Genomic DNA, 27,320 nt, shown 5'->3' with positions numbered 1-27,320 from the left:
GAAAGGGCGCCGGCCGGAAACCCGCGCGCCGCAAGGAAGGTTCCGCCGCCCCAGAGCCCGCCGCTCTGACGGCCCGCTTTTTTTGAGTATCTAGGGATCGCGAGAGAGAAGAGGGGCCGAGGGCGCGGGAACCACACAGCCCGCCCCCTGCCCCCCGCTCCCTTCCCATCCCCTACGGGAACAGTTTGTTCTCTGGGACAGAGATTGATTAGTAGACGAGGCTAGGCGAGGCTGTCTTTGCCCGAAGTCCCACAAGGAACGGGCGCGCCCAATCCGTCCTCTTCCCACTGGCCGACCCGCCTGCATCCCCTTCCAAACTAGGCAGAGGGCGGGAAGAGGGAAGTTTCTGTCGGCTGGGCAAATGGGGAGACCGAGGTGCAGACAGGGCCAAACCTTGCCAGATGCAGAGGTGGGCAAGGGTGGCTCTTCCCATCGGGCAGGTGGGGAGACCGAGGGCCCGAAAGGGCCAAACCCTGACAGATGCAGAGGTGGGCAAGAGTGGCTCTTCCCATCGAGGAAGGGGGAGACTGAGGCGCAAGGAGCAGCAGCGACAGCGTCTGGGTGATGTCGGCACAAAGCGCGGTGGGCCCGACGCTCCCGCGCGCAGAGAGGAAACCGAGGTCCGGCGGCCGCGTCCTGGTGCAGGAGCGCGTTGACCAGAGAGGGGCAGGGCAGCCAGGCCAGATCCGGAACCTAGTGCGGCGGTCGGCGCCGGGCCGCGCCAGGTGGCCGGAGCGCTGGAAGGCCTGGGCCAGGCGGCGCACGCGGAAGGTTGGAACGTCGAGTGCAGCGCCGGGGAGGGGGGGCCCGCAGCTCGTCCTCCAGCTGCGCGGTGAACTAGTAGCGAATGCTGCGCGTGTCCACGAGCAGGTCGTGGCGCGGGAGGAACCAGAGGGGGGCAGCGCTGCAGCTGGGGAGGGGAGGCAGCTGGGGGCACAGAAGGGAGAGAACCGGCGTTAAGGTCGCGCCCAGACCAAGGACCCCGGCTTGGTCAGAGGTGCGTCCGAGAAAGCTGCCGAAAAGAACTTTCTGGGATGATGAAAAAGTTCTATGATCTGTGCGTTGTCCACTGGGACAGCCACTAGCCACGTGAGGTTATTGGTCATTAGAAATGTGGCTAGGGCTTGAGGACCTGAATTTTAAATGGTATTTCATTTCTCTTAATTTAAATCTAAATAGCCACAGGTGGCTAACCGCTGCCCACCTTCCGGTACAGCTCCTAAACCACCCTCAACCAGTTGCAAACTGGAGACCCGCGGGCCAGAGAGGGCACAGTTATATTTGGTTTGGATCACAGATATGTCTTAATGTTTTACTGGGCAATATTTTAAAAGCCAGAAAATGCACACACAAATTGCCAACTATAGAGAAAAAGTCTCTAGATGGGGCAACAGTAAACTGAAACTGATAAAGCATTCTCAGAAAACCTTCAAGAAACCTCCAAGTGACCCAACAACTGTGATCTTAGGCTTCGATTAAAGATCCTCCAGAACTGTACTGTCCTAAAGGGCAGCCACTGGCCACACATAGCTCTTAAGCGTTTGGCATGTGTCCGGTCTGAACTGAGATGTGTCATAAATGCAAGACACCTAAAAGATTCTGAAGACTGAGTATGAAAAGAGTGTAAAGTATCTCATGAATGACTTTTATGTTGGTAACATTTAGAAATGATACTCTGGGTATACTGACTGGGTTAAGTATGTTATTAATTTCAGCTGTTCCTCTTCACTTTTTAAAGCATGGCTCACTACTGGAAACTGTTGTCCTAGAGATTCTTCCTCTTTTGTAATTTTATGGGGTGGGGGGCAGTAGGGAGAGTGGAAACTGGTGAACTGAGAGGGTGTGCCCGGTTTAAAGGGGTAAGTACACCTTCTGTCTACACCAGGCTTCTCACCTTTGGCACTACTGACATTTTGGGGCTGGATCATTTTTTGTGATGGGGGGCGGTCCTGTACATTGTAGGATGTGGGGCAGCATCCCCGGCCTCCACGCTTCGGATGCCAGGAGCACCACCTCTCACCCCTCAATCTCACTCCCACCCAGCTGTGACAAGAGACTTGGCCAAATGTCCCCCAGGGGGCAACATAGATCCTGGGCTACACAGACAACTACCACAGCAGTCTCCCACCCAGATCCCTTTCTTGAGTTTCATACCCATGAAACTTGCTTTGTCCATGAGAGCCACGCCCACCCCACCCCACCCCGCCCCGCACCCAACTCTGGAAATAATGACAAGGACCAACGTTTATTGGGCCCTTCCTATGGTGCCAGCCATCGCTAAATGCACTGAATCCTCAGAGCAGACCCAGGAGGGAGGTGCCATGCGGATGCCTATTTTATAGATGAGGAAACAGAAGCTCCGAGAGGTCACGTGATTGGGACTGAGCTCATACATCCGCTGGACAGCACGTGCTTCTAACTGACCCCTGAGTCAGAGCTCATGGCCACTGTCTGCAAGCACCTCATGCTTCTCCCCAACCCGCTGCCGCCACCGCCCCAGCTCACCATGACAGCCTCCCCACCCCCCAGTTCCTTCTCTCTATGGCAACACTGCAGCAGTATAATTACGCTAACCCACAGAATCATGTCATCACCTGACCCAAAACCCTCCTTGCTGCACTTGGAATAAAACTCAGAAGCCGCCATCACCCACTTCCAGGGCTTTGTGTTTGCTGTTCCGCCCTCTGGAATACTCCTCCCAGCCCCTCACAAGGACACACCCTTTCTGGCCATTCAGGTCTCAACTCGAGTAATCCTTCGTCGCGGAAGCGCTGCTGGTTGTATCAGCGCTCAAGTAGGCGAGCAGGTGAGGCCCTGCTCCGTCTGGTCCGGCCATTCCCTCCGCATCTCATACTGCAGTCCGTAGGGGTCTTGCTCGTTTTTGGATTTGCTACTTTACCGCCTGCTTTTCCCGCTCTGTCCTAGGCAACATTCTACCCTCAGAACCTAGCAAAGGTCTGGGGAGAGGGTAGGGGCTCGGTTCAATGTTGGTTGAATGAGTGAATGCAGTCACCCCGTCCAAAGGTAAAGCATTATCTCCCCCCACCAAAACAAAGAGCCTTGCTTCTCTCCCGGGACAGGATCATGATGAAGCCCCACATCCACACCAGTCTGGAACCTCTAACGTCCTCATCCCGCCCCCCCCACGTCTACACTCCCCAAAGCCAGAAGGCACCAAGTTCTGTCCCTCCCTCATCCTGAATGTCCCCCTCTGCTCCCCAAGCCCCAGCTCTGGCCCCTCCTTCCTGCCCAGGGCCCCTGCACCAGCCTTCTCCCTGGTATCTTGGTCCCCAGTACTGCCCCCGCCCTCCTTGACACTCTTCTCACAGCTGTCTCATATGTAACCTCTGCACAAAATCTTGTCACGGCCCCCATGACCCTCAGGACCAAGTCCCCAGGTCCCTCAGCCTGGGATTTGAAGCCCTTCGTGAGGCGGCCCAGCCAATCCACCTCATCCCAGCCCCACATGGCATCTCACGGCCCCCTAACGGAACCTAGGGAGGTGCCCCTAGGAAAGCACTCCAGCCAATAACTCACACCCGCAAAGGAAAGGCTCCCACCTCACTTGTGTTCCAGCCCTACCCCTGCAATTAAAAAAGAATCAAAACGAACGAACTCTTCTGCACCTGTCTCAGCAGGCACCACGAGTTGCTATACAGAAGTGATGGAGCAGTAGGTGCTACCTTCGTATTAGGTGAGTTTGCAGCTCACCTGATAAGGCTGTTTCATTCTATCCCATCTTACAGATTGGGAAACTGAGTTCCAGAATGGGATGGTGATCTATCTCAGGCTATAAACAGAGGCTGTGGCAGCGTCAGGGATTCGGCAAGAGACTCCTGCTTCCCACCCCTGGCCAGGATGGCTGGGGACCACAAGCCATTCCCTATTTCAGGATGAGGAAGCTGAGGCCCAGAGAGGCAGCTTCAGGTCGCACAGCAAGTAAACAGTGAGGCCAAAACCCCAGCCTCTACCTTCTGTACCAGAAACAAGAGATTCTATGGAGCCCCTGCAGTCTCTCCATGGTCCAGGAAGTTCCTTCCAGCCAAGTGGTCCAGAACGGGCTGCGCCAGCTGCCCGGCATCCTGAAAACGCCACAACACAGCGGGCAGGTGTGAGCCCGACCCAAGCGGAGCTGGCGTATGAAGCGATACCTCACCGGGGCGCTTGAAGGTCTTGCCACAGACGAAGGGCCGGAGTTCTGAGTGGAAAATGCTGTAGTTCCTGCGGTGCCGGCAGCTCTTGAAGACCTGAAAACACTGGGGACAACTGAAGCCTTGCGGGGGGCGGGGGCTGGGCTGCAGCCAGGGGGCCTCCTCCGTGTGCACGTATAGGGAACACCATTCCCGTCAGTGAGCAGGTGACGGTCCCTGAGAGGCGGGCTGAAGCCGCGGGATGGGGATGGCGGGGGTGGAGGAAGAGGAGGGGGCCGGCTTAGGGGCGGGGACCACCCTAGGGAGGGAGGGGCCCATGGCCTCCAGAGAGATTCAGGGTCAAGGTACACTTTGGGAGGCTGAGGGGAGGACAGACGGGCGATTAGATGAAGTTCTTTCTCCGGAATTCACCAGCTCAAAGCCTCTCCACCCCGCGCCCGCGAGTCTAAGCGAGTGACCCAGCGGACGCACCGCTCGGGCCTCTCCGGTCGCCCGGAGCTCAGCGCCTACCTCCCGGCGCCGGCTCGCGGTGCGGAGGTCTCTCGGGTCCGAGTGCGGTGGGAAGCGGCTCGAGGGGCGGCCCCAGGATGTCCGCCGCGCGGGGTGATGGACTCGGAGAGCCCGGAGACGGCTCCCGCTCCTGCCTCCGTCTCGGCCAGACGCGGCCCCAGAAATCCGCTCCGGCGGGAAACAAACACCCGCGAACAACGGTTCCGGGTGTCTGCCCGCCTCACTTCTCTGCAATAAGGGGGGGGGGGGGGCAAAGCCAACATAAAGTCATTGGCGACGTGGTAGATACAGAGGGAGGGAAGACAAAAGGGATGGCTTTTTGTCCGAAAAGTTGTGACTTTTCTTTAAAAGTCACTTTATCTATGGTTTCCCTGGCAGTCCAGTGGTTAAGACTTCGCCTTCCAGTGGAGGGGGTGCGGGTTCGGGGTTGGATCCCTGGTCTGGGAGCTAGATTCCCACATGCCCGGCAGCCAAAAAACCAAAACATAAACAACAGAAGCAATCTTGTAACAAACTCAATAAAGACTTTTAAAAAAAATGTTCCACTTTTTTTAAAAAAAGTCACTTTATCCCTCTGGGCTGGAGAAGGAACTAGTCGTTCTAAAATAAGAAAGACTTTCTTCAATAGGAAAGAAAATAGAACGTCTACCTACAAATAGGAACCGAAACCAGAAAGGGCTAGTGACTGGTCGGCTGCTACACAGCAAAGACAAAGAGCCAGAATTATTCAGCCCGTGGGACAGCTGAGGAAACCCAGGCCTTGTGATTTAATGTGTTACATGGCAAGAAAGTGGAGTCAGCTATCATTCTCCGTGTTGGTGGTAAAACCAAGGCCAGAGAGGGGTAGTCACTGGCCCTGGGTCACACAGCTAGTCGGGGCTGGCTTGTACGATGCCAGTCTCTCCACAGGGCTGATGTGGTGGAGGGAAGTGATAACCAGGTCTGGAGTACACCTGAACTCCTGGCGTCAGTCTCCACAGCCAGCCAGGAAGTCCTGCCCTGATGAATACACCGGGATGCATTGGGCCAACCCCTGGAAAGTGGTCATCCCCCCCCCCGCCCAGGTGGGTTAGCCGGTGCTGGCTGCGGTTGCTGGAGCACTTGAATGCCTTCCCACAGGGGCCCCACACTTAGGGGCAGAGTTCCGAGTGCAGGACACGATGCTACCCGAGGTAAAACAGGCTCTTACAGGTTTGTAAGCACGCGGGGCAGCAGTGTGATGGGAGCTGGCCCATCTCTTTCTCCATCACCCTGAGCTGCTTCCTCAAGCCACAGTAGGATGTGTGTGGTGATCAATAAGTGACCACTTGAGCTTGGGGGCACAGGTGAGGACAAAATAGGTGACTGAGTTTGAGATGCATCCCGGGACATTCCCAGTTCTAAAACTGAGAGGAAGAAACAAAGAAGAAGCAGACAAGAACACAGATGTCTCAGCAGATTTGGCAAATTGCTACCATCTGGCCGCTGACAGGGAGGAGAGAATTCATCCCTAGTTTTCAAATGGGTTATTGAGGCCAGAGAGTGAACCCACCAGTCACAAAGCCCACACGGTACAGTTAAAACCCACGGTCCCTGCCTCTTGGGTAAGGCTAAAGGGGAAAAGGAGACCAGTAAAGACCCTGAGAGGTGAGGGCATCTTTCTTGCTACTTTCTCCTGCTTCCCCTGCCACCCACAGACTTGCAGCACACCCCAAGGCTGGAGATCATTCAGTCTTAACAAGAACAGCCCAGAAAGGGGTGTTGCCTTGTCCACGAGAGATGCCAGGGTCTAGCTCTGCAACCGTCATCTCTCAAGCTGGACGCTGGCAACTTGGGAAAGATTCCCAGCACGTGGCTCCCCAAAGGCATCAGTTTTGCGCCCATGTTAGGAGCAGACTCAGTCTGCCCTAACACACCAGGACGTGCTGCGCCAGCTCCGTGGTAAGCCTGACCCGCCGGCAGCAGAAGGGACAGGTACGGGGAGCCCGGTGGATGAGCTGAGGCTGGCAAAGACTGCTGGGTCATCTGCAGGCCTTGCCACAAGTCTCCGAGATGAAGCACCAGATGACCGGATGTGAGAAGCCATAGGCCTTGAGAAGGACAGCATTCTGGAAGCCCCGCAGGCACTCGGGACAGCTGGACGCTGGGCAAAACTTCCTGCTTGTCACTGGGCTTCTCCACTCGCACTGTGTATGTGTAGGTGTATTGTATGCCCGTCCAGTCACAGGCTGAAGGCCCAGAGAAAAAGGAGGAGGAGGAAGGGCCAACTTGTGGGAGGAGCACTTGACTGGGGCCGGGGAACCCACAGTTGATGAGAATAAAGTCATGGTCTGCAGTGGAAGCGCAGAGTCTTGACCACTGGACCGCCGGGGAAGTCCCAGTCACGGTCATCCTTGAATCAGAGGAGCAGCTAAAGGAAGGAAAAACTGCACTGACTGAAGGTGCAAAGAGGTAAGCTAAGGGTTGAGATGACCAGAGGACCTCTCTGCATCCCCCAATCTTTGCTTACCTAGGTCATCCTCCACCCCCTACTCCTTAAGCCCCTCATCTCTCCAAGGGGCTGGGGGACTTTTCATGGGCCTCTCTCCATGTGCCCAAACCCTAGACTTTCTAACTTTACCACGACTCCATGCTCCCGGGATTTGCACAGGCCTCTTGCATCTATCAATCGATTCCTATGATGTGCACTCAGAGTCGTCTCACACGCCCCCAGAATCTGTGGGACCCATGCCTTACTATATTGCCCTCCGTCTCCTCTTTCAAACCCCTGGTGGGCAGGGTGTCCTTTTCCCTTGTCTCCATTCCTCCCCATCAGGGTATCACTCTTCTCTTCTAGGACCTCCCCCAAACTCCCCGAGTTTCTTTTTTTGCCCAGATCCAAGATTTCTTCCTTTCATGCTGGTCCTGCGACACCAATTAAGTGTTTCCATCCGCCCAGAAAGAAGTCTCTCACCTCCAGAGTCTGTATTCGACCCACTCCACCACCTTCCCACCATCCCTCTCCGAAGCCCACCAAGGCCTCCCTGGTTTCTGCCTTTTCTCTGTTCCCGAGGGGTCCTCCGACACGAACCTCCTCGATCCTTCCCAATCGTCTCCGCAATGGGTCAGTCGGGTCCGGTCTTTTCCACACACACACACACACACACACACCCGGCTGCCCACCCGTCCTCGTGCTCCTGGACCCCTCCTCCAGGCATGCATGGCCTTTGCTGTCCGTGCGTTATGAGGAGAGGCCTCCCGAGAGTCTGATCCCGGGATGCAAGAGGCGAAGAGATTAAACCTTCCGCGAGCCCTAAGTGGAGCCATAGGGCTCGGACCAGCCAGGAGAGGGATGGGGTTCATGCGAAAGCCTTCCGGCCGGAAACACAAACCCTCAAAGGAAGGGTTACAAGTGCCTTCTGTTCCGCTGGCCTGAATCTCTGTCATTCATTCAACAAATATTTGTTTAGTGTCTCCCATACGCCAGCTTCCGGGGGTAAAACCATGAGCCAACCAGACCGAGGTAGTCCCTGACTTTCTCTACCTTAGAGGCAACAAATGTTATCTGTATTGCACACCTGCTGCGACAAGGAACTCTCCTAAGCCTCCTGGGGGCGACAGAGACCAAAAGATTGAAATGTCTGCCCTCACCTTAGCACCTGGGAGAAGCAGGTAGGGATGACATTCAGGAGACAAACTCAACGACGGACAGGGTCCCTAAAGAATCTTACATAGCCCGAGAAGAGGACTTCAAACAAGAAGCTGTCTCAAATTCAGTCCTAGTGCTTTGCAGATGAGGAAACTGAGGCCCAGAGAGGTTACGTGAGACGTTGATGGTCCCACAGCAAGGGGGTGCCAGAGCCAGGATTACATCCTAAATCCTAAAGCGGGGAGGTCTTTACACTTTCTCATCCCAATATCTTCATTTCGGACTTCCCTGGCGGTCCAGTGGTTAAGACTCCGTGCTTCCACTGCACGGGGCACAGGTTCGATCCCTGGTCGGCGGACTAATATCCCGCTTGCTGCGCCGTGCAAACAAACAAACAAAAAAACTCTCATATCTTCATTATGGGGAAATTGTTCTATGGCCCTCGAGAGTTACAGGATTGAAGCTAAAAGAAGTTTAGGGAAAGAGTTGCCTGAGTGTGAAACAGCCCTCAAGGCTAGCTGTAGATGCTGGCAAGGAAAAACCAGAAGGCTGGGCTTCCGAGCTCCCACCCACACGGAGCCCTGTAAAGTCATGAAGAGCCCCTTCTTGCCTCAGTACAGACTGTCTAGAAGGATTAGGCATTCCACGCGGATTTCATGGCAAACACCAGATGTTAACGAGGCAGCTTAGAAACAGCAGGATTCCAATTCTGGTCGAGAGGCTTGTGGGATCTTAGCTCCCCGACCAGGGATTGAACCCAGGTCCAAGGCAGTGAAAGCACCGAGTCCTAACCACTGGTCCACCAGGGAAGTCCCTTCTCCAGGGAAATCTGAAAAACACTGTGTGACACCATTCCCTGTTCGGTGACTCAGTTTCCCCATCTGTCATGGAGAGGCCACCATTCTTTGTTTTTCCTTTTAATTTTATTTTTCTATATCGAGACGTAAGTTATGATGGAAGAAATTTTCATATGTTGAGGTATGGGGAAGTCCTTCTGGCTGATACATGATTTGACTTGAACTTTATGCTAACCAGAACAGCCTGTCTCATGGCCTGTCAAATGTACACTGTACAGCTGCATTAACCATTAAAGAAAAGAACACATTTAAAATCAAAATGGGGGGAGGGGGTGAATTGGGAGATTGGGATTGACATATATACACCACTATGTATAAAATAGATAACTAATGAGAACCTACTGTATAGCACAGGGAACTCTACTCAATGCTCTCTGGTGACCCAGCTGGGAAGGGAATCTAAAAAAGAGTGGATATATGTATACGTATGACTGATTCACCTTGCTGTACAGCAAGAAACTAACACAACATTGTAAAGCAACTGTACTCCAATAAAAATTAATTTAAAAAATAAATAAGTGAAAGGAAAAAAAAATCAAAATGGAGTCACCATGGTTCAGGCATCCAAAATGGAGCTGGGTGGCCATTGTAGATGTGGTTTCAGACACGTTCCTGCATCACTGAGAACTTGAATCTTCCGAACTGCATCAGACTCAAGGCCACCACCAGCCATTCTCAAAACAGTATTTGCTAGTAGTGGCCAGCTGCCACCTTACGGCACATCTCAACTTGGCCTAATCCTATTTCAAGCGCTCAATACCGATGCATGGCCGGTGACTACCATATTGGACAGACAAATCTAGAGGAGGCCAACTAACAAACAGGCAGATACAATGTAAGGTCATAAGTGCAATGACAGGGCACTCCAGGGGGCCAGAAGGGGCTCATGACCCAACTGGGGGAGGAGTATAGAATTGGAAAGTTTGGGAATTCCCTAGCTGTCCAGTGGTTAGGACTCCACGCTTCCACTGCAAGGGGCATGGGCTCATCGCTGGTCGGGGAACTAAGATCCCGCAAGCTGTGCAGTGCGGCCAAAAAAATAAAAGAAAAATAATTGAAAAGTTTTCCTGGAGGTGACATCTGAGTTCAGTCTTGGAGTACAAGAGAGTTAGCCAGGCCTTGGGAACAGTGAATGCAGTTCCAAGCAGAGTGAAAAGTAGGGGCAAAAGCCAGGACAGAAAACAGCCCAACTATTCTTTCAGAGTGACTAAGCATCATGTGCCCAGCCAGGGACGATGCTGACTGGAGACAACAAGGACCAGACTGAAGAACATGGAGTTCGTGCTGCAGGCATCACAGGAGAGTCTGGAGCTAGTCAGGGAACTATCATGTGAGGGCTTCACAGGGATTCCGGTGGAATTGGCAGCCTGAAGGGGTGCCTCAGCCAGCCTGGGAGCCCAAGGTAGGCAGGAGTCAGAGGTTGCTTTCTGGAGGAAATAAGGCCTGAAAAAATGGCCAGGATCCCCCAGGAAAGGTTACTCTGGGCAGCAAGACCAGCCTAAGACCTGGTGCCTGGAGAAATGAAAGTGAGTGTTTCAATGGGGGTGTGACACCCGTTGTGTGTCTCAAATGATGAGAGAGGAGGCTGGAGAGCTTGGCGGGCACTACAACATGTAGGGCTTCCAACTCCACGCAGAGGCGTTGGGATTTCTGTCTTGCGGTAAGCCCTCTTGCCGTGGAAGGATTTTTAGCTGGGAAAGGACAAGATTAGTTCCAAATTTTTGAAAGGTCTGTTTGCTTATGTTGGCGGGCTAGAGAGTGGAAGCTGGGGGACTATGGAACAGTCTGGTGCTGAAATCTACATGAGAAAGAACGAGGTTTGAGCTACGGAAGGGGCGGTGCGGATTGAGAAATCCCTCCAAAATCTTGGTGTTAATGCTCAAATGCCTGATTTTAATGCCCTCAAGAATTTCAGAGCTGCAGAAAGGAGTCAACATGCGAAAATAATACTAGCATTACTTCCCACGTGTTACATACTGTCCGTGCAAAGACATTATTATGCTAGGTACTTTCATACGTGATTTTATTTAATCTCTCTAAGAAGTTAATCCGTTCAGTTTTCAGTGAGAAAACTGAGGCGCAGAGAGGGAGTTCATTGCTCAAGGGCACGGTGGTAGCGACTAAGCGAGACGCGGAGGCCCGACACCCCACACCACACGCCAAAACCCCCAACCCTCGACCAGAGGGTCTTTTCTCTTGCGTCTTAAGTTCCCACCTTCGGAGGCCAATTCCCCTCCCCACGCCTCCCTCCGTTTCCCACCCCCCCCCCCCCCCGCCCCGCCCCGCCCCGCCCCGCCCACCGTGGCCCTTCTAGTCCCGGCCAGCCTCTCTATGGTTTCCCCCCTCCCACCCCTCTACCCACACGCTGCCTCTCTTTTGCCTCCCACCCTGGCCCCTCTATCCACCGCCAACTTCTCTATGGTCCCCCTTCTCCCTAGTTGTCTACTCATCTGCTCCTCCTCTGAACTCCACAATATCGGCCATCAGCGCCCCCACCCCGCGCCCATCAGATCCGTCCTCTGAGCTGCCTCTCTGGTCAGGCCGAGCGGAAACGGTTGCCAATGGGGAAGTGCTTTTAGGGAAGGCCCTGCAAAGGAGGGACCCCCGCACTTCTAAGGGGTGACCCTGCGCTAAAGCGGCCCATTTCAGGCCCTTTGCGAAAATGCTCTGGCTGGAAACACGAGGCCCAGAGAGGAAAGATCCAATTTGCGCTTGGGCCCACCTCTAATAAGTGGGATCCCAAAAGGATCACTCTCTATAGGAGTTTCCTGTCTCTCCTTTCATTTTTGTTCCGACAGTGTCAGAGACAGACAAGGAAATCGGGAAATGCCCACCTCCTTACACAGACTGCGGAAAATGAGTCCAAGAATGGGGAAGGAACTTGCTCAAAACTAGTCAACCAGGAACCAAATGGGAATCAAGCCAGGGTCTCCTGGTTCCCAGTTCCCAGAACCTCAGTGGTTTTTCTGTTTTAAAATAGGTGAAGTAGATAGTAACAGCAAGGCTCCTAAAAGAGGCATGCAGGACCATCACATCCAGGTTCCAGTCTGATTCCCAACCCGATCTACAAGGATTCTCCTTAACACATAGCAAAGCAGATGTAATTCTTTCCTTCAAAAGTAATTAAGCATAACTGCAGAGGTGGATTCACCATGAAGCTAATGAACCTTAAGCTTCCAAGGCTTCTCACTTGCACAAGGCTTTCCCTGGGTAGTGAGTGTTGACAATTCAAAGAGTACTTAAGATTAGTCACTGCTTAAAAAAAAAACAAAAAACTTGCACCTAAATGTCCAGAGACAGATGAATGGCTAAAGAAGATGGGCCATGTATATACAACGGAATATTACTCAGCCATAAAAAAGAATGAAATAATGCCATTTGCAGCAACATGGATGGACCTAGAGATTATCATATTAAATGAAGTAAGTTAGACAGAGAAAGACAAATATCATATGATATCACTTATATGTGGAATCTAAAATATGATACATATGAACTTATATACAAAACAGAAAAAGACCCCACAGACATAGAAAACAAGCTTATGGTTACCAAAGGGGAAAGGTGTGGTGGGGAGGGATAAATTAGGAGCTTGGGATCAACATATACACACTACTATATATAAAATAGATAACCACCAAGGACCTACTGTATAGCACAGGGAACTCTACTCAATATTGTGTAATAACCTATAAGGGAAAAGAATCTGAAAAAGAAAATATATATATATATATATATATATCCAAATCACTGTGCTGTACAACTGAAACTAACACAACATTGTAAATCAATTATGCTTCAACTTAAACAGTTTTTTAAAGGATAAATAACACATTAAAAAAAAAAACTTGCAATACTCTGCAACCTTAAATTCACAGGTGAAGGAAACTTGCTTAGAATTTTCCCAAACTTGACAACAACACTAAAATAACTGTGAATCTGAAATTAAAGTCTCTTAAGTTAATAGTACAGAAATGTTTTGATCAATCACATTATAGGATAGATCAGATAATCTTTCTATTCTCTCTACAGAAAATACTATAATATTGTTGTCATATAAAAAGCCAATCAAAGAAAATAGAGGGAAAGCATTATAGAGCTGAGTCAGGTAGTAAACTAATTAAAATGCTATCTATACGATATGTGCTTTTCAATTTTGGAGGTTGTGCGTGGTAATTGTCACCTTTTGAATTCTGTAATTGGCTGCAACTTATTTTCTCATGCTAAATAAATGTTCTCTTGTATACCTTTTTTTTGTATTTTAATTTTTGTATTTCTAAGCTGTACAAGCGTCACACCCTACAAAACCTGGATCTGACTCTGCTCTGACACTCAGTGTGTTCTCAGTAAACACTAGTGGGACTTCCCTGGTGGCACAGTGGTTAAGAATCCGCCTGCCAATGCAGGGGACATGGGTTTGAGCCCTGGTCCAGGAAGATTCCACATGCCGTGGAGCAACTAAGCCCGTGTGCCACAGCTACTGAGCCTGCGCTCTAGAGCCTGCGAGCCACAACTACTGAAGCCCGCATGCCTAGAGCCTGTGCTCCGCAACAAGAGAAGCCACCGCAATGAGAAGCCCGCGCACCGCAACAAAGAGTAGCCCCCGCTGGCCACAACAAAGATCGTGCGCAGCAACAGAGACTCAACACAGCCCCCCCAAAAATCAATTAATTAATTAATTTTTTTAAAAAAGAAATGTTTGTTGAATGAGTGAACACATATACCATTTTAAAATAAATAAATAAACACACACTAGTTATTATTGTCAGTATTATTGTAATCTGCAGACCCAATAGGAAGGCTTGAGGATGATTACAATTTAAGGATGACTGTTGGCTTAGGACTTCGGACAGCCATAGTCACCATCTTCTTATTCATCCACACACTTATGTATTGATTCATTAATTCAGTACATGGCTACTGAATACCTGTATTCAGTACTGAATGCCCAGACACGAGTGTGGGTGCTGGAGACGCAGCAGGAAATTATACAGACGTGGTCTCTGCCTTCAGGGAGCTTACAGTCTGATAAGAATTGTCCATGGGATTGATTTGACGTTTTCAAAAATCAGATTTAAAAAATCGTCTACAAGCTCTCTCCACCCCACATTTTATTATGAAAATTTTCTTTTTCTTTCTTTCTTTTTTTCGTTTTTAATCTTTTGGCCACACCACACGGCATGTGGGATCTTAGTTCCCTGACCAGGGAATTGAACCCCGGGCCCCCTGCATTGGCAGCGCGGAGTCTTAACTACTGGACCACCAGGGAAGTCCCAGAAATTTTCAACCACAGAGAAAAGTTGAAAGAATCGTATAGTGAACATGCATACACCTATTATATAGGCTTATAACTTTTAAATATCACTTAGAAGTTGATCCTAAAAGATCATCATGTTCAGCTGATTCTTTTTTTTCTTTTTTAAGATTTAATTTTGTTTATTTTTTGGCTGCACTGGGTCTTCATTGCTGTGCATGGGCTTTTCTCTAGTTGCGGCGAGTGGGGGCTTCTCTTGTTGCGGAGCACAGGCTCTAAGCGCGCGGGCTTCAGTAGTTGTGGTGTGCGGGCTCAGTAGTTGTGGCACACAGGCTCAGTAGTAGTGGCTCACGGGCTCTAGAGCACAGGCTCAGTAGTTGTGGTGCGCGGGCTCAGTAGTTGTGGCACATGGGCTCAGTAGCTGTGGCGCACAGGCTCAGTAGTTGTGGCACGTGGGCTCAGTAGTTGTGGCGTGTGGGCTCAGTAGTTGTGGCGCACGGGCTTAGTTGCTCCGCGGCATGTGGAATCTTCCTGGACCAGGGCTCGAACCCACGTCCCCTGCATTGGCAGGCGGATTCTTAACCACCGTGCCACCAGCGAAGCCCCTCAGCTGATTCTTTTTTTCAATACAGCTTTATTGAGATCTAACTCACATGCCATATAATTCACCCATTTAAAGTGTACAATTTGTCACAGGTACGTGCAGGGTCACCACAGTCAACCTTAGAATGTTGCGTCCCCTCGGAAGGAAAACCTGTGCCCTTTAGCTGTCACTTTCTTACTCCCTCAATTCCACTCCGCCTCCCACCCCAAGGAGCCGCTCATCTAATTTCTGTCTCTATAGATTTCCCTGTTCTGGACATCTCATATGAATGGGATAATAAACTGTGATCTTTTGTGTCAGCTTCACTCACTATTTAAAAAAATTGAAGCACAGTTGATTTACAATGTTATGCCAGTTTCAGGTGTATAGCATGGTGATTCAGGATTTTTACAGATTATACTCCATTAAGTTATTACACAATAATGGCTATATTTTCCTGTGCTGTACAATATATCCTTGCTGCTTATCTATTTTATAAATAGTAGTTTGTATCTCTTAATCCCACACCCTTATCTTGCCCCTCTCTTAATAAACTTAAAAGCTTTTACACAGCAAAGGAAACCATCAACAAAACAAAAAGACAACCTATAGAATGGGAGAAAATATTTGCAAATGATTTGGCCAACAGGGATTAATACCGAAAATATATAAACAGCTTATACAACTCAATATCAAAAAACTAAACAACCCATTCAGAAAATGGGCAGAAGACCTGAATAGACATTTTTCTAAAGAAGACGTACAGATGGATAACAGGCACATGAAAAGATGTTCAACATGGCTAATTATTAGAGAAATGCAAATCAAAATGATGAGATATCATCTCCCACCTGTCAGAATGGCTATCACCAGAAAAATCTACAAATAACAAATGGTGAGTATGGTAATAATGGTGGAGAAAAAGGAAACCTTCTGCATTGTTGGTGGGAATGTAAACTGGTGCAGTCACTATGGAAAACAGTACCAAGGTTCTTCATAAAACTAAAAATAGAACTACCATATGATCCAGCAATTCCACTCTTGGATATATATCCAGAAAATAAACAAAAGCACTAATTCTAAAGGATACATGCACCCTAATGTTCATAGCAACACTATTTACAATAGCCAAGACATGGAAGCAACCTAAGCGTCCATCAACAGACAAAAGGATAAAGAAGATGTGGTATATATATACAATGGAATACTACTCAGCCATAAAAAAAATGAAATTCTGTCATTTGCAGAAACATGGCTGGACCTAGAGAATATTATGCTTAGTGAAATAAGTCAGAGAAAGACAAATGCTGTATGATATCACTTATATGTGGAATATAAAAAATAAAACAAATGAATGTATATAGCAAAATACAAACAGACTCAGAGATATAGAAAACAAGCTAGTGGTTACCAGTGGGGAAAGGGAAGGGGGGAGGGTCTTCTTCACTGATCATAATTCTTTCAAGGTTCTTCCATGTTGTAGCATGTATCAGTACTTCATTCTTTTTTGTGGCCAAATAATATTTCATTTTATGGATATATACCACATTTTGTTTATCCATTCCTCAGTCGACGACATTTGGGTTGTTACGAACAATGCTGCTATAAGCATTTGTTTACAAGGTTTTGTGTGGACATATATTTTCATGTCTCTTGGGTACACACCTATGAGTGGAATTGCTAGGTCATATGGTAACTCTATCAGTCAATTCATTTAAAAGACAGCAGATCCAAGTCCAGAGAGGAGAGATGACGTGCTCAAGGCAGGGACAGAAAGAAGTAAGGCTAACACCCACCCCACCCAACATCTTCTGATTCCAAGTCCAAGACCCTTACTGCCATTTTTTTAGTGGTTCCATGTAGCCAGACTTGTAGCCTCAGGTCATGCAACAGACTGTTAGTGTAGTGCCAGCCCCTGAGGGTGACAGACGAGAGGGGAAAAGGCAAGGAATCCACATTTACTGAGCGCCATCCGGTTCCCAGAATTATGCGAGACTGTAGCACTCTCAAAGTGAGAAAGGACATCACTTGCCCAAAATTGTATAGCAAGTGGATAGACGGATCTGGATCCAGGTGCATCTGACTTCAAAGCTTATGGTCATTCCACTGAACTATGCCCTCCTCTTCAAATATTTCATATTCTCAGTATTAATATTCCCAATATCTCAATCTCCTATATCCATTAATTCAGTTATTCATTCACTCATCTGTTCATTCATTCACCAAACATTCACTGAGGTATTTATATGCCTCCTCTCTGTGGATGCAGAGATGAAACTGACTCTGCCCCCAAAGAAGGGAGAACAGAGGATGAGTTTCATGCGCTAAACCCTGTGCCGTGAATGATCTCATTTAATAAAGAGAATCTCAGTGGAATACCATTTCACACAAGTCAGACTGGCAAAAATTTAAGTTTGACAAGTACTGTTAAAGATGTCAAGTAAGGGGATTGCCCATTCATTGGTGGTGGATGTGTAAATTGGTAACAGTTGTAGCTAATACATGGTGCCTACTCTGTGCCATAAAACACTTCACGTATAATGACTCATTTCATCCTCATTGTACCTAACACTTAAGTGTGTTGAGTAAATACTATTATAATTTTTGTTCTGCAGATGAGGCAAAGGAGAAGGCTGACTTTCTATTAGACACAGCAGGTACATACAATGCCTAAGGCCCAGTACACTCTTAGGAGCCCAGGAAAAACATTTTAATTTTGAAATCAGAAGAAAAAAGAATATAATCCAGCCTAGCTTATGTTTGTCTTTATACCAACACAGATATAACATACAAGTTTAAATATACTTTTTGGAATGAAGGAGCCCACAAAGGCACAAATGCCAGGGCCCAGGAAAGCACTGGAGACCGTGAGTGGTTAAAGAACTTACCCAAGAGGGACTTCGCTGGTGGCACAGTGGTTAAGAATCCGCCTGCCAACGCAGGGGACACGGGCTCGATCCCTGGTCCGGGAAGATCCCACATGCCGCGGAGCAACTAAGCCCGTGCACCACAACTAATGAGCTTATGCTCTAGAATCCAAGAACCACAACTACTGAGCCCATGTGCCACAACTACTGAAGCCTGCACGCCTAGAGCCCGTGCTCCGCAACAAGAGAAGCCACTGCAATGAGAAGCCTGCGCATCGCAACGAACAGTAGCCCCCACTCGACGCAACTAGAGAAAGCCCGCGCGCAGCAACAAAGACCCAACGCAGTGCTCGCTTCGGCAGCACATATACTAAAACTGGAATGATACAGAGAAGATTAGCATGGCCCCTGCGCAAGGATGACACGCAAATTCGTGAAGCGTTCCATATTTTTGGAAAACATGGGCAGAACACTCTATGACATAAATCACAGCAAGATCCTTTTTGACCCACCTCTTAGAGAAATGGAAATAAAAACAAAAATAAACAAATGGGACCTAATGAAACTTAAAAGCTTTTGCACAGCAAAGGAAACCATAAACAAGACAAAAAGACAACCCTCAGAATGGGAGAAAATATTTGCAAATGAAGAAACTGACAAGAGATTAACCTCCAAAATTTACAAGCAGCTCATGCAGCTCAATACCAAAAAAACAAACAACCCAATCCAAAAATGGGCAGAAGACCTAAATAGACATTTCTCCAAAGAAGATATACAGATTGCCAACAAACACATGAAAGAATGCTCAACATCACTAATCATTAGAGAAATGCAAATCAAAACTACAATGAGATATCATCTAACACCAGTCAGAATGGCCATCATCAAAAAAATCTACAAACAATAAATGCTGGAGAGGGTGTGGAGAAAAGGGAACACTCTTGCACTGTTGGTGGGAATGTAAATTGATACAGCCACCATGGAGAACAGTATGGAGGTTCCTTAAAAAACTAAAAATAGAACTACCATATGACCCAGCAATCCCACTACTGGGCATGTACCCTGAGAAAACCATAATTCAAAAAGAGTCATGTACCACAATGTTCATTGCAGCTCTATTTACAATAGCCAGGACATGGAAGCAACCTAAGTGTCCATCGACAGATGAATGGATAAAGAAGATGTGGCACATATATACAACGGAACATTACTCAGCCATAAAAAGAAACGAAATTGAGTTATTTGTAGAGAGGTGGATGGACATAGAGTCTGTCATACAGAGTGAAGTAAGTCAGAAAGAGAAAAACAAATACCATATGCTAACACATATATATGGAATCTAAATAAAAAAAAAATGGTCATGAAGAACCTAGGGGCAGGACAGGAATAAAGTTGCAGACCTAATAGAGAATGGACTTGAGGACACGGGGAGGGGGAAGGGTAAGCTGGGATGAAGTGAGAGAGTGGCAGTGACATATATACACTACCAGATGTAAAACAGATAGCTAGCGGGAAGCAGCCGCATAGCACAGGGAGATCAACTCGGTGCTTTGTGACCACCTAGAGGGGTGGGATAGGGAGGGTGGGAGGGAGGGAGATGCAAGAGGGAAGAGATATGGAGATATATGTATAGCTGATTCACTTTGTTATAAAGCAGAAACTAACACACCATAGTAAAGCAATTATACTCCAATAAAGATGTTAAAAAAAAAAAAAAAGACCCAATGCAGCCAAAAAATAAATAAATAAATAAATGTTCCTTTAAAAAAAAAAAAAAGAACTTACCCAAGATTTCCCAGCTAGTAGGTGGTGGAGATATTATGACGAGCAGTTGGGTGATATCTACCAAATTGAAGATGGAAGTTGAAGATGTTCCTGTTCTTTGATGCAGCAACTCAACTCTCAGGTATATAACTTAGAGAAAACTCCCATCTGGGTTCAAGGAGATGTAAGCAAGAATGTTCATGGCAGTATCATTTGTAATAATCAAAAACTGGCCACATTCAGGTACCACCTCACACTGGTCAGAATGATCATCATTAAAAATCTACAAATAGGGACTTCCCTGGTGGCACAGTGGTTAAGAACCCTCCTGCCAATGCAGGGGACACGGGATCGAGCGCTGGTCCGGGAAGATTCCACATGCCGCAGAGCAACTAAGCTCGTGTGCCACAACTACTGAGCCTCCATGCCACAACTACTGAAGCCCACGCACCTAGAGCCCATGCTCCGCAATAAGAGAAGCTACCGCAGTGAGAAGCCCGCACACCGCAACGAAGAGTAGCCCCCACTCGCCTCAACTAGAGAAAGCCCATGTGCAGCAATGAAGAGCCAACACAGCCAAAAATAAGTAAATAAGTAAATTTTAAAAAAATCTACAAATAACAAATGCTGAAGAGGGTGTGGAGAGAAGGGGACCCTCCTACACTGTTGGTGAGAATGTAAATTGGTGCAGCCACTATGGAGAACAGTATGGAGGATCCTCAAAACACTAAAAATAGAACTACCATATGACCCAGCAATCCCACTCCTGGGCATATATCCAGAGAAAACTCAAATTCGAAAAGATGCATGCACCCTATGTTCATAGCAGCACTATTTATAATAGTCAAGACATGGAAGCAACCTAAACGTCCATCGACAGATGATGGGATTAAGAAGTTGTGAGAGGGCTTCCTTGGTGGCACAGTGGTTGAGAATCTGCCTGCTAATGCAGGGGACACGGGTTCGAGCCCTTGTCTGGGAAGATCCCACATGCTGCGGAGCAACTAGGCCCGTGAGCCACAACTACTGAGCCTGCGCGTCTGGAGCCTGTGCTCCGCAACAAGAGAGGCCGCGATAGTGAGAGGCCCGCGCACCGCGATGAAGAGTGGCCCCCGCTTGCCACAACTAGAGAAAGCCCTCGCACAGAAACGAAGACCCAACACAGCCAAAAATAAATTAATTAATTAATTAATTTAAAAAAACTTAAAAAAAAAAAGTTGTGAGATATATATATTTCATTCTTTTTTATGGCTGAGTAGTATTCCATCACATATCTATCCATCATATATCCATCATATATTCCATCATATATCTATGATGCAATACTGTTCAGCCATAAAAAAGAATGAAATAATGCCATTTGCAGCAACATGGATGGACCTAGAGATGATCATATTAAGTGAAGTAAGTCAGAGAAACACAAACATTATACAGTATCACTTACGTGAGGAATCTTAAAAATAGTACAAATGAACTTATTTACAAAAGAGGAACAGACTCACAGACATAGAAAACAAACTTCTGGTTACCATAGGTGAAAGGGAGGAGGGATAAATGGGGAGAAGGGATAAATTGGGAGTATGGGGTCAGCAAATGCACAGTACTACAGATAAAATAGATAACCGGCAGTGCGCTGGCCACGCATGTGTCTCTTGCTTCCACGGCGCTTGGACAGAACAGACCCAGGGGCGCCCCTTCCTCCAGACTCTGACCACCCTCCAAGCTTTTCTCCAGTCACAACCTTGGAATCACCCACTCAGCTCTCCTCGGCCTCCGGGACCAGCCAACACCATTTTCTGAGCTTAGCTCCGTACTGCCGACCAAGCATGAGCCCCCAGATTCGTCACCATTACTCCGCCAGGTGGAGGCCGCCCTCACCCACCTGGTAACGCGCATCTGCCGCTCTCCCACACCTACCTGTCTCTGCGCTTCTCTTTCGACCCGACGCAGCAGCTCGCGAGGGCGTGAGACATCGTTTGGCGAACTGGCCGAGGAGAAGCCGGAGGGCCCGAGCTCACCGGAAAAGGCAAAAGCAGCGCTGTGGCCGCGCCCGCTTCCAGGACGTGCCGAAGCCGTCCCAGGAGCAGTGGGTAAAGCCCAGGACGCCACGGAAGCCGCCCGGCTGACGGAGAAGAACCCGCACCAGGCCCTGTGGCTCCGCAGGCCCGGGGTTCTCCCCGCGCAGACCCCACCTCTGGACTTGCCGGAGCCACTTCCGGGATGAGCAGGTGAAACTCACCAAGAAGATGGGCGACCGCCTGACCAACCTCCGCAGGCTGCCCGGCCCCCAGGCTGGGCTGGGCGAGCGTCTCTTCCAAAGGCTCCGCCTCAAGCACCACTAGGAGCCCCCGGAGCCCAGCGGCCTGTGAGGAGCCCCTCTGGGGTCAGGGCTCCTCCCTGAAGCCTCTCTCTGCAGCCACTGGGCAGCTTGTTAACCACCCTGGAGCCCTCTCCAAGCCTTGGGCCAAAGGGAAACAGGAAAGCTTTCTGCAGCGGAAAAAAAAAAAAAAAAAGAATCGGAGCCCAAACGGGGCTGCTCCTAGGCCCTGCCCTGCAACCTCAACTTTCTGTCCTGGCATGAGTGTCACTCTCTGTCTTTGGCTTTGGCCCGAGGGGAGGCAGAGTGCGTGGGGTCTGGTGAGACCCAGATGTGGTCTGGAAGGTCCCAAAGCCTGCTGTCTCCTGGGCCCCATCCTGCAGGGAGAGCAGCGTGAGGCCCTGGGGGGCTGTTCCTCTTTCTGAGAGGCTGCTGTGAAGGGACCGGTAACGTGTAACACAGAGCCTGCACCTTGTCACCCCCCGTGCATCTGTCTGTCCTGCTGGCTCTGTGGACTCTGTAAGACACCAGCACGGCTGGGGACCATGGGAGGCACAGCCACGACCCCGACCCTCACTGCCCTTCTCTGCCTCAGTGGGCTTTGGGGAAGGGAGGGGGGAAGGGGCCCCTCTCCTCCCAGGTCTGAAGCTGAGAGACCCCAGGTCTAAGAAGGTTCAGGGGGGGCAGAACTTGGTGGGGGAGGAAGGATGTGCTCAGCCCCAGATGTGACCCCAGCGCTCAGGGCCCAGACCAGGCCTGGAGCATCTATGTGTGCTGGGGGATGGGCGCTCACAGGGAACTCTCTCCCAGGGCTGTGCCCGGACCCATGGGACCAGGTCCCGGCAGGTGAGACCCCCCAAGACCTGCTTCAATCCCATAAGCCCCTGGTCATCTGGGGGGAGCACAGCAGGTCTGGGATGATGGTGACCAGTCTGGAAGGGGTCTGGGGGTGACAGCTGGGGAAACTGAGGGGAGAAAGGCACCCCTGACACTTCAGGTCTGATTCCTTTCCAGGAATCCACCTGACACCCTCCATCTGGGCTGACCTAGGCCCCATGGTCACCAAGGGAAGCCCTGTGACCATCTGGTGTCCGGGGTCTCTGAGGGCAGATGTCTACCGTCTGTATAGAGAGAGGCCCTCTGGACTCTGGGAGGCTACGGCCCCACAGGACTCCAGTAACAAGGCCAGTTTCCCCTTTGAATCCTCGAGCTCAAGCACTGCAGGGCGGTATCAGTGTGTCTCTCGCAGCAGGAAAGACAGAGTGGAGTGACCCCCTGCCCCTGGTGGAGACAGGTGGGAGGGAGGACCCGGGTCCCCTCCCGCTGCGGCAGCGACCTCACAGGCAGAGGGGGCAGAGTGTGGGCGCAGGGGGACGGACGTCTCCCCTCGCAGCCCACACCTGCGGTGAGCGGGGTGACGCTCCCCCTTTAACCCAGCCCCTCCCCCTCCCTCAGGGGTGCACAGAGCCCCCCCTCTCAGCCCAGCCACGCCCTGTGGTGGCCTCAGGAGGGAGCGTGTCCCTGGCACGCAGCTCACAGTTTGCAGCGGGCACTTTGCACCTGCTGAAGGAGGGAGGTGCTGACCCCCCCGACACAGGACATCGAGGACCCATGGGAGGGGACAGGCCGTGTGCCCTGTGGGCCCGTGAACTCCTCCCGTGGGGGGAACTGCGGATGCTATGATTCTCCCAGCTCCCTCCGCATGTGTGGTCACACCCCAGTGATGCTCTGCATCTCCGGGTCACAGGTGAGGGCCCCCAGCCCCATCGTTTCCTGGACCCCTGACCTGAGCCTTGTGCCCAGTGAGCCCTGAGGTGATGGGGGGTCAGGGGCAGTGGCCTCCTGGGGCAGAACCACTCGCGGGGGCCCTGGGAGGACCAGGGAGAACTCTCACTGCAGCCTCAGTGAGCAATGTGGGGTGAGCGTCCCCCTCGGTGCCACTGCCCCTTCTCTGCAGGCGTGTACAGGGAGCCCTCCCTCTCAGCCCAGCCGGGCTCACTCGTGCTCCTTGGAGACAGCCTGATCGCTGGTGAGGAGCCCCTGTCCTGCCCCATGTCCTGACTGTGTTCTCAGGGTGCTGGGCCCAGAGTCACCCCTGGTGGTGATGGGGTCCTGGGAGGGGGTCCTAGAGCAAACATTGAGAAAGGGCAGTGGTCCAGGGAGAGTGAGTGAGAAAAATGGAGCGGGTGCCGGGAGATAAGAGAGACCCACACAGAGGGGCTGAGAGCAGCTGAGAGGGGGTCACAGACAGGGTCCCTGGAGAGAGGATGGTGGTCCCTCAGCTCAGGGTCAAGGGTGTCTTGGGGGTGGCTCTGTACACATCACGCCCTACCTCGCCCCAGGAATGTACAGGAAACCCTCCCTCTGAGCCCAGCCGGGACCTTCAGTGCCCTGGGGAGAGAACACGACCCTGCAGTGTGGCTCTGAGATCTGGTCCGATCCCCTCCATCTGTCCAAGGAGGGGTCACTCACTCCCCCCCATAACCTTCGTCTGCAGGACACGGCTCCACCCTTTCAGGCCAACTTCACCTTGAGTGCTGTGACCTCAGCCCACAGTGGGACCCACACGTGCTACAGCTCACTCAGCACCTCCCCCTCCCTGATGTCACAGCCCAGCGACCCCTGGAGCTCCTGCTCTCAGGTGAGGAGCCCCCTCCCCATATCCATTGAGGAGCCAGACCCTCGGCTCACAGCCCTGTCCCAGGAGAGCTCTGAGCTGGAGGAGGAGAAGAGAGACACAGGGACGCCAGCCACAGGTGGCCCCACCCCACGGAGGGATGGACAATACAGGGGGAGCCCCTCTCCCTCTACTCCACTCACCCCACCCCAGGGTCCAGGCCATGCTAGGTGTGTGCAGAAGGGAGACGGAAGGGCGGAAGCTCGGAACTTTGAGGGAAGACGTGGAGCTAAGAACAACACGAGGATGCAGACACACGCCACACCCTCCCTCTGTCCTTGTTCCAGGCAGCATCGGGGCTGCAGACTCTCACCCACAGGCACGAGCACCGTGTCTGCTGAGTAACAGCGTCCTCTTAGCCTAGAGGAGACACAGTCTCCCCAGTCCTGGGCTGAGCTTCTGTTAGCCCTTCCCCACTAAACCTTTACAGAAGGGTCGCTTCCCACCGGACCTGGGGGTGGGAGTGGAGATGAAGGAAGGGGGCTTCATGTCTCAAGTATAACTGAGGTCACTGGTGCCTACTGGGTGGTCATAGTGAGAAGAAATGCATGAAGGGGAAGATGCCCAGCTGAGAGAGGGAGGAAAGAGCAGGTGCCCTCCTCGCCTCTGTCCGGGTGCTGATTTCTAGGAGCCCTTAGAGTCATCACGGCACCTATGGAATCAGCCCCACAATATGAAGGGCAGAGTGAAGGTGGCCTCTCATTTTCAGGTCAAAGGTGGTGGGATTCACTGGACAGCTACATGTAAGTCATCAAATTAGAACACTCCCTTACACCATACACAAAAATAAACTCAAAACGGTTTAAAGACCTAAATGTAAGACATGACACTATAGGACTTCCCTGGTGGTGCAGTGGTTAAGAATCTGCCTGCCAACGCAGGGGACATGGGTTCGAGCCCTGGTCCGGGAAAATCCCACATGCCACGGAGCAAGTAAGCCTGTGTGTCACAACTACTGAGCCTGCACTCTAGAGCCCACGAGCCACAACTACTGAAGCCCACGTGCCACAACTACTGAAGCCCACGTGCCTAGAGCCTGTGCTCCACAACAAGAGAAGCCACTGCAATGAGAAGCCCGCGCACCGCAACGAAGAGTAGCCCCTGCTCGCCGCAACTAGAGAAAGCCCGCGCACAGCAATGAAGACCCAGCATAGCCAAAAATAAATAAATTAAATAAGTTAATTTAAAAAAAAGATAACAGGTGTTGGCAAAACTGTGGAGAAAAGAGAACCCTATGCATTGTTGGTGGGAACGCAAATCGGTGCAGCCACTGTGGAAAACAGTATGCAGTTTCCTCAAAAAATTAAAAATAGAACTACCTACCGTAACATCCAGCAATTCCACTTCCAGGTATATATCCAAAGCAGATGAAACCAGGACCTCAGAGAGATATCTGCACTCCTATGTTCACTGCAGCATTATTCACATTAGCCAGGATACGGATACAACCTCAATGCCTGTCGAAAGATGAAGAGATAAAGAAAATGTGAGATACGCGCACGGACGCACACACACACACTGGAATGTTATTCAGCCTTTAAAAAGAAGGGAATCCTTCCGTTTGGGAAACGTGGATGAAGCTGGAGGACATTATGTGAAGTAAAATAAGCCAGACACAGAAAGACAAATACAGCCCGAGCTCACTTCCCTGGGGGATCTAAAATAGTCAGACTCATAGAAACACAGGAGAATGGTAGTTGCCAGAGGCTGGGAAAGGGGTCAGTGGGGAGATGCTGGTCACGGGGAACAACGTTTCAGTTACCCAGTCGAGTAACTTGTGGAGATGTGATGTACAGTGATGTGACTAGAGTTCACAGTATTCCATTGTCGACTTGAAATTTGCTTACAGGATAGACCTTAAGTGTTCTCACCACACACACACTCACACACAAATGTTCAGTATGTGAGGTCATGGATATGTTAATTAGCTTAATTGTGGTGAGTATTTCACAAGGTAAGTGTATATAAAAACATCAAGTGGGACTTCCCTGGTGGTCCGGTGGTTAAGAATTCACCTTCCAATGGTTGGGACGCAGGTTGGATCCCTGGTCAGGGAACTAAGATCCCACATGCCGCAGAGCAACTAAGCCCACGAGCTGCAACTACTGAGCCCGTGCACTCTGGAGCCTGTGCACGCAACGAAAGATCCCGCCTGCCACAGCGAAGATCCTGCATGCCACAACTAAGACCCAACACAGCCAAATAAATAAATAAATAAATAAATAAATAAATAAATAAATGTTTTTTTAAAAAATAAAAACATTAAGTTGTACATCTTCAATATATACAATTTTTGTTACTTATATCTCAATAAAGCCGAAAATTTTTTCTTTCATTTAATTACACCAAGCACATTGGTAGTTATTCCATTTCTAATTTTAGGCAGTTATTCCCACGTTAACATATGTATTTACATTTTTATTTCTAAACAACTATGCATTCTCCTCCTCCATTAGAGAAGACGATGTTCTCATTGTGCTTTACCTGAAATATGGGTACTCTGTATACGTGTCTGTGCATGTGCACATGTGTGTGTGTGCACACGTGTGGGTGCATCTGTGGGTGTCTGTACAAGTTGTGTTTGTTAATTTTTCGGTGCTTTTTTTTACCATTTTTTTCTCATGTTACATCTCACTTTCTCCATTACATCTCTTAGTATTCCTTTCACTGAGTATGAAAATAGTAAAATATCTAAGAACTTGTGTCTCTGGAAATGCCCTTTCACTCTCATTC

The 27,320-nt window shown here is 50.0% G+C and overlaps 1 protein-coding gene, 1 non-coding gene and 1 pseudogene across 5 annotated transcripts; 2 read left to right on the top strand and 1 right to left on the bottom strand.

Moving 5' to 3' along the window:
* Nucleotides 1-113: 113 nt before the first annotated feature.
* On the bottom strand, nucleotides 114-22,036 carry LOC133078029 (uncharacterized). 4 transcript variants are annotated; one of them, XM_061172886.1, is made up of 5 exons: nucleotides 21,833-22,036; nucleotides 21,511-21,606; nucleotides 4,662-4,889; nucleotides 3,972-4,082; nucleotides 114-927 (listed from the first exon to the last, which is right to left on the bottom strand). In XM_061172886.1, exons 2-5 carry the CDS (start codon nucleotides 21,564-21,566, stop codon nucleotides 318-320), a joined length of 1,005 nt encoding a protein of 334 aa, XP_061028869.1. In that variant the 5' UTR covers nucleotides 21,567-21,606; nucleotides 21,833-22,036; the 3' UTR covers nucleotides 114-317. The 4 variants fall into 4 exon arrangements, 3 of the variants coding, with proteins under 3 accessions (XP_061028869.1, XP_061028868.1, XP_061028870.1); XM_061172885.1 differs by lacking the exon at nucleotides 21,833-22,036 and having other exon boundaries at nucleotides 21,511-21,776; XM_061172887.1 differs by lacking the exons at nucleotides 3,972-4,082; nucleotides 21,833-22,036 and having other exon boundaries at nucleotides 21,511-21,776.
* LOC133079226 (U6 spliceosomal RNA) lies at nucleotides 18,176-18,282 on the top strand. The gene has a single exon (XR_009698105.1). It is a non-coding gene; the product is annotated as a U6 spliceosomal RNA (small nuclear RNA).
* LOC133077785 (leukocyte immunoglobulin-like receptor subfamily A member 1) lies at nucleotides 21,840-23,971 on the top strand (annotated as a pseudogene).
* Nucleotides 23,972-27,320: the final 3,349 nt, after the last annotated feature.

This window comes from Eubalaena glacialis, chromosome 18, assembly GCF_028564815.1.
Source record: "Eubalaena glacialis isolate mEubGla1 chromosome 18, mEubGla1.1.hap2.+ XY, whole genome shotgun sequence".
Classification (NCBI taxonomy): Eukaryota; Metazoa; Chordata; class Mammalia; order Artiodactyla; family Balaenidae; genus Eubalaena; species Eubalaena glacialis.
Note: the sequence above shows the minus strand (reverse complement) of the source record. Positions and strands in the feature narration are given on the sequence as shown.

Excerpts from the sequence above, each read along its gene's own strand:
- LOC133078029 (XM_061172886.1), bottom strand. The coding sequence starts at position 21,566 with ATGTCTCACGCCCTCGCGAGCTGCTGCGTCGGGTCGAAAGAGAAGCGC. Across the intron at positions 4,890-21,510 it reads AAAGAGAAGCGCAGAGACAG|AGAAGTGAGGCGGGCAGACA; the intron begins GTAGGTGTGGGA and ends CCCTTATTGCAG. Across the intron at positions 928-3,971 it reads TCTTGTTTCTGGTACAGAAG|CTGCCTCCCCTCCCCAGCTG; the intron begins GTAGAGGCTGGG and ends CTGTGCCCCCAG.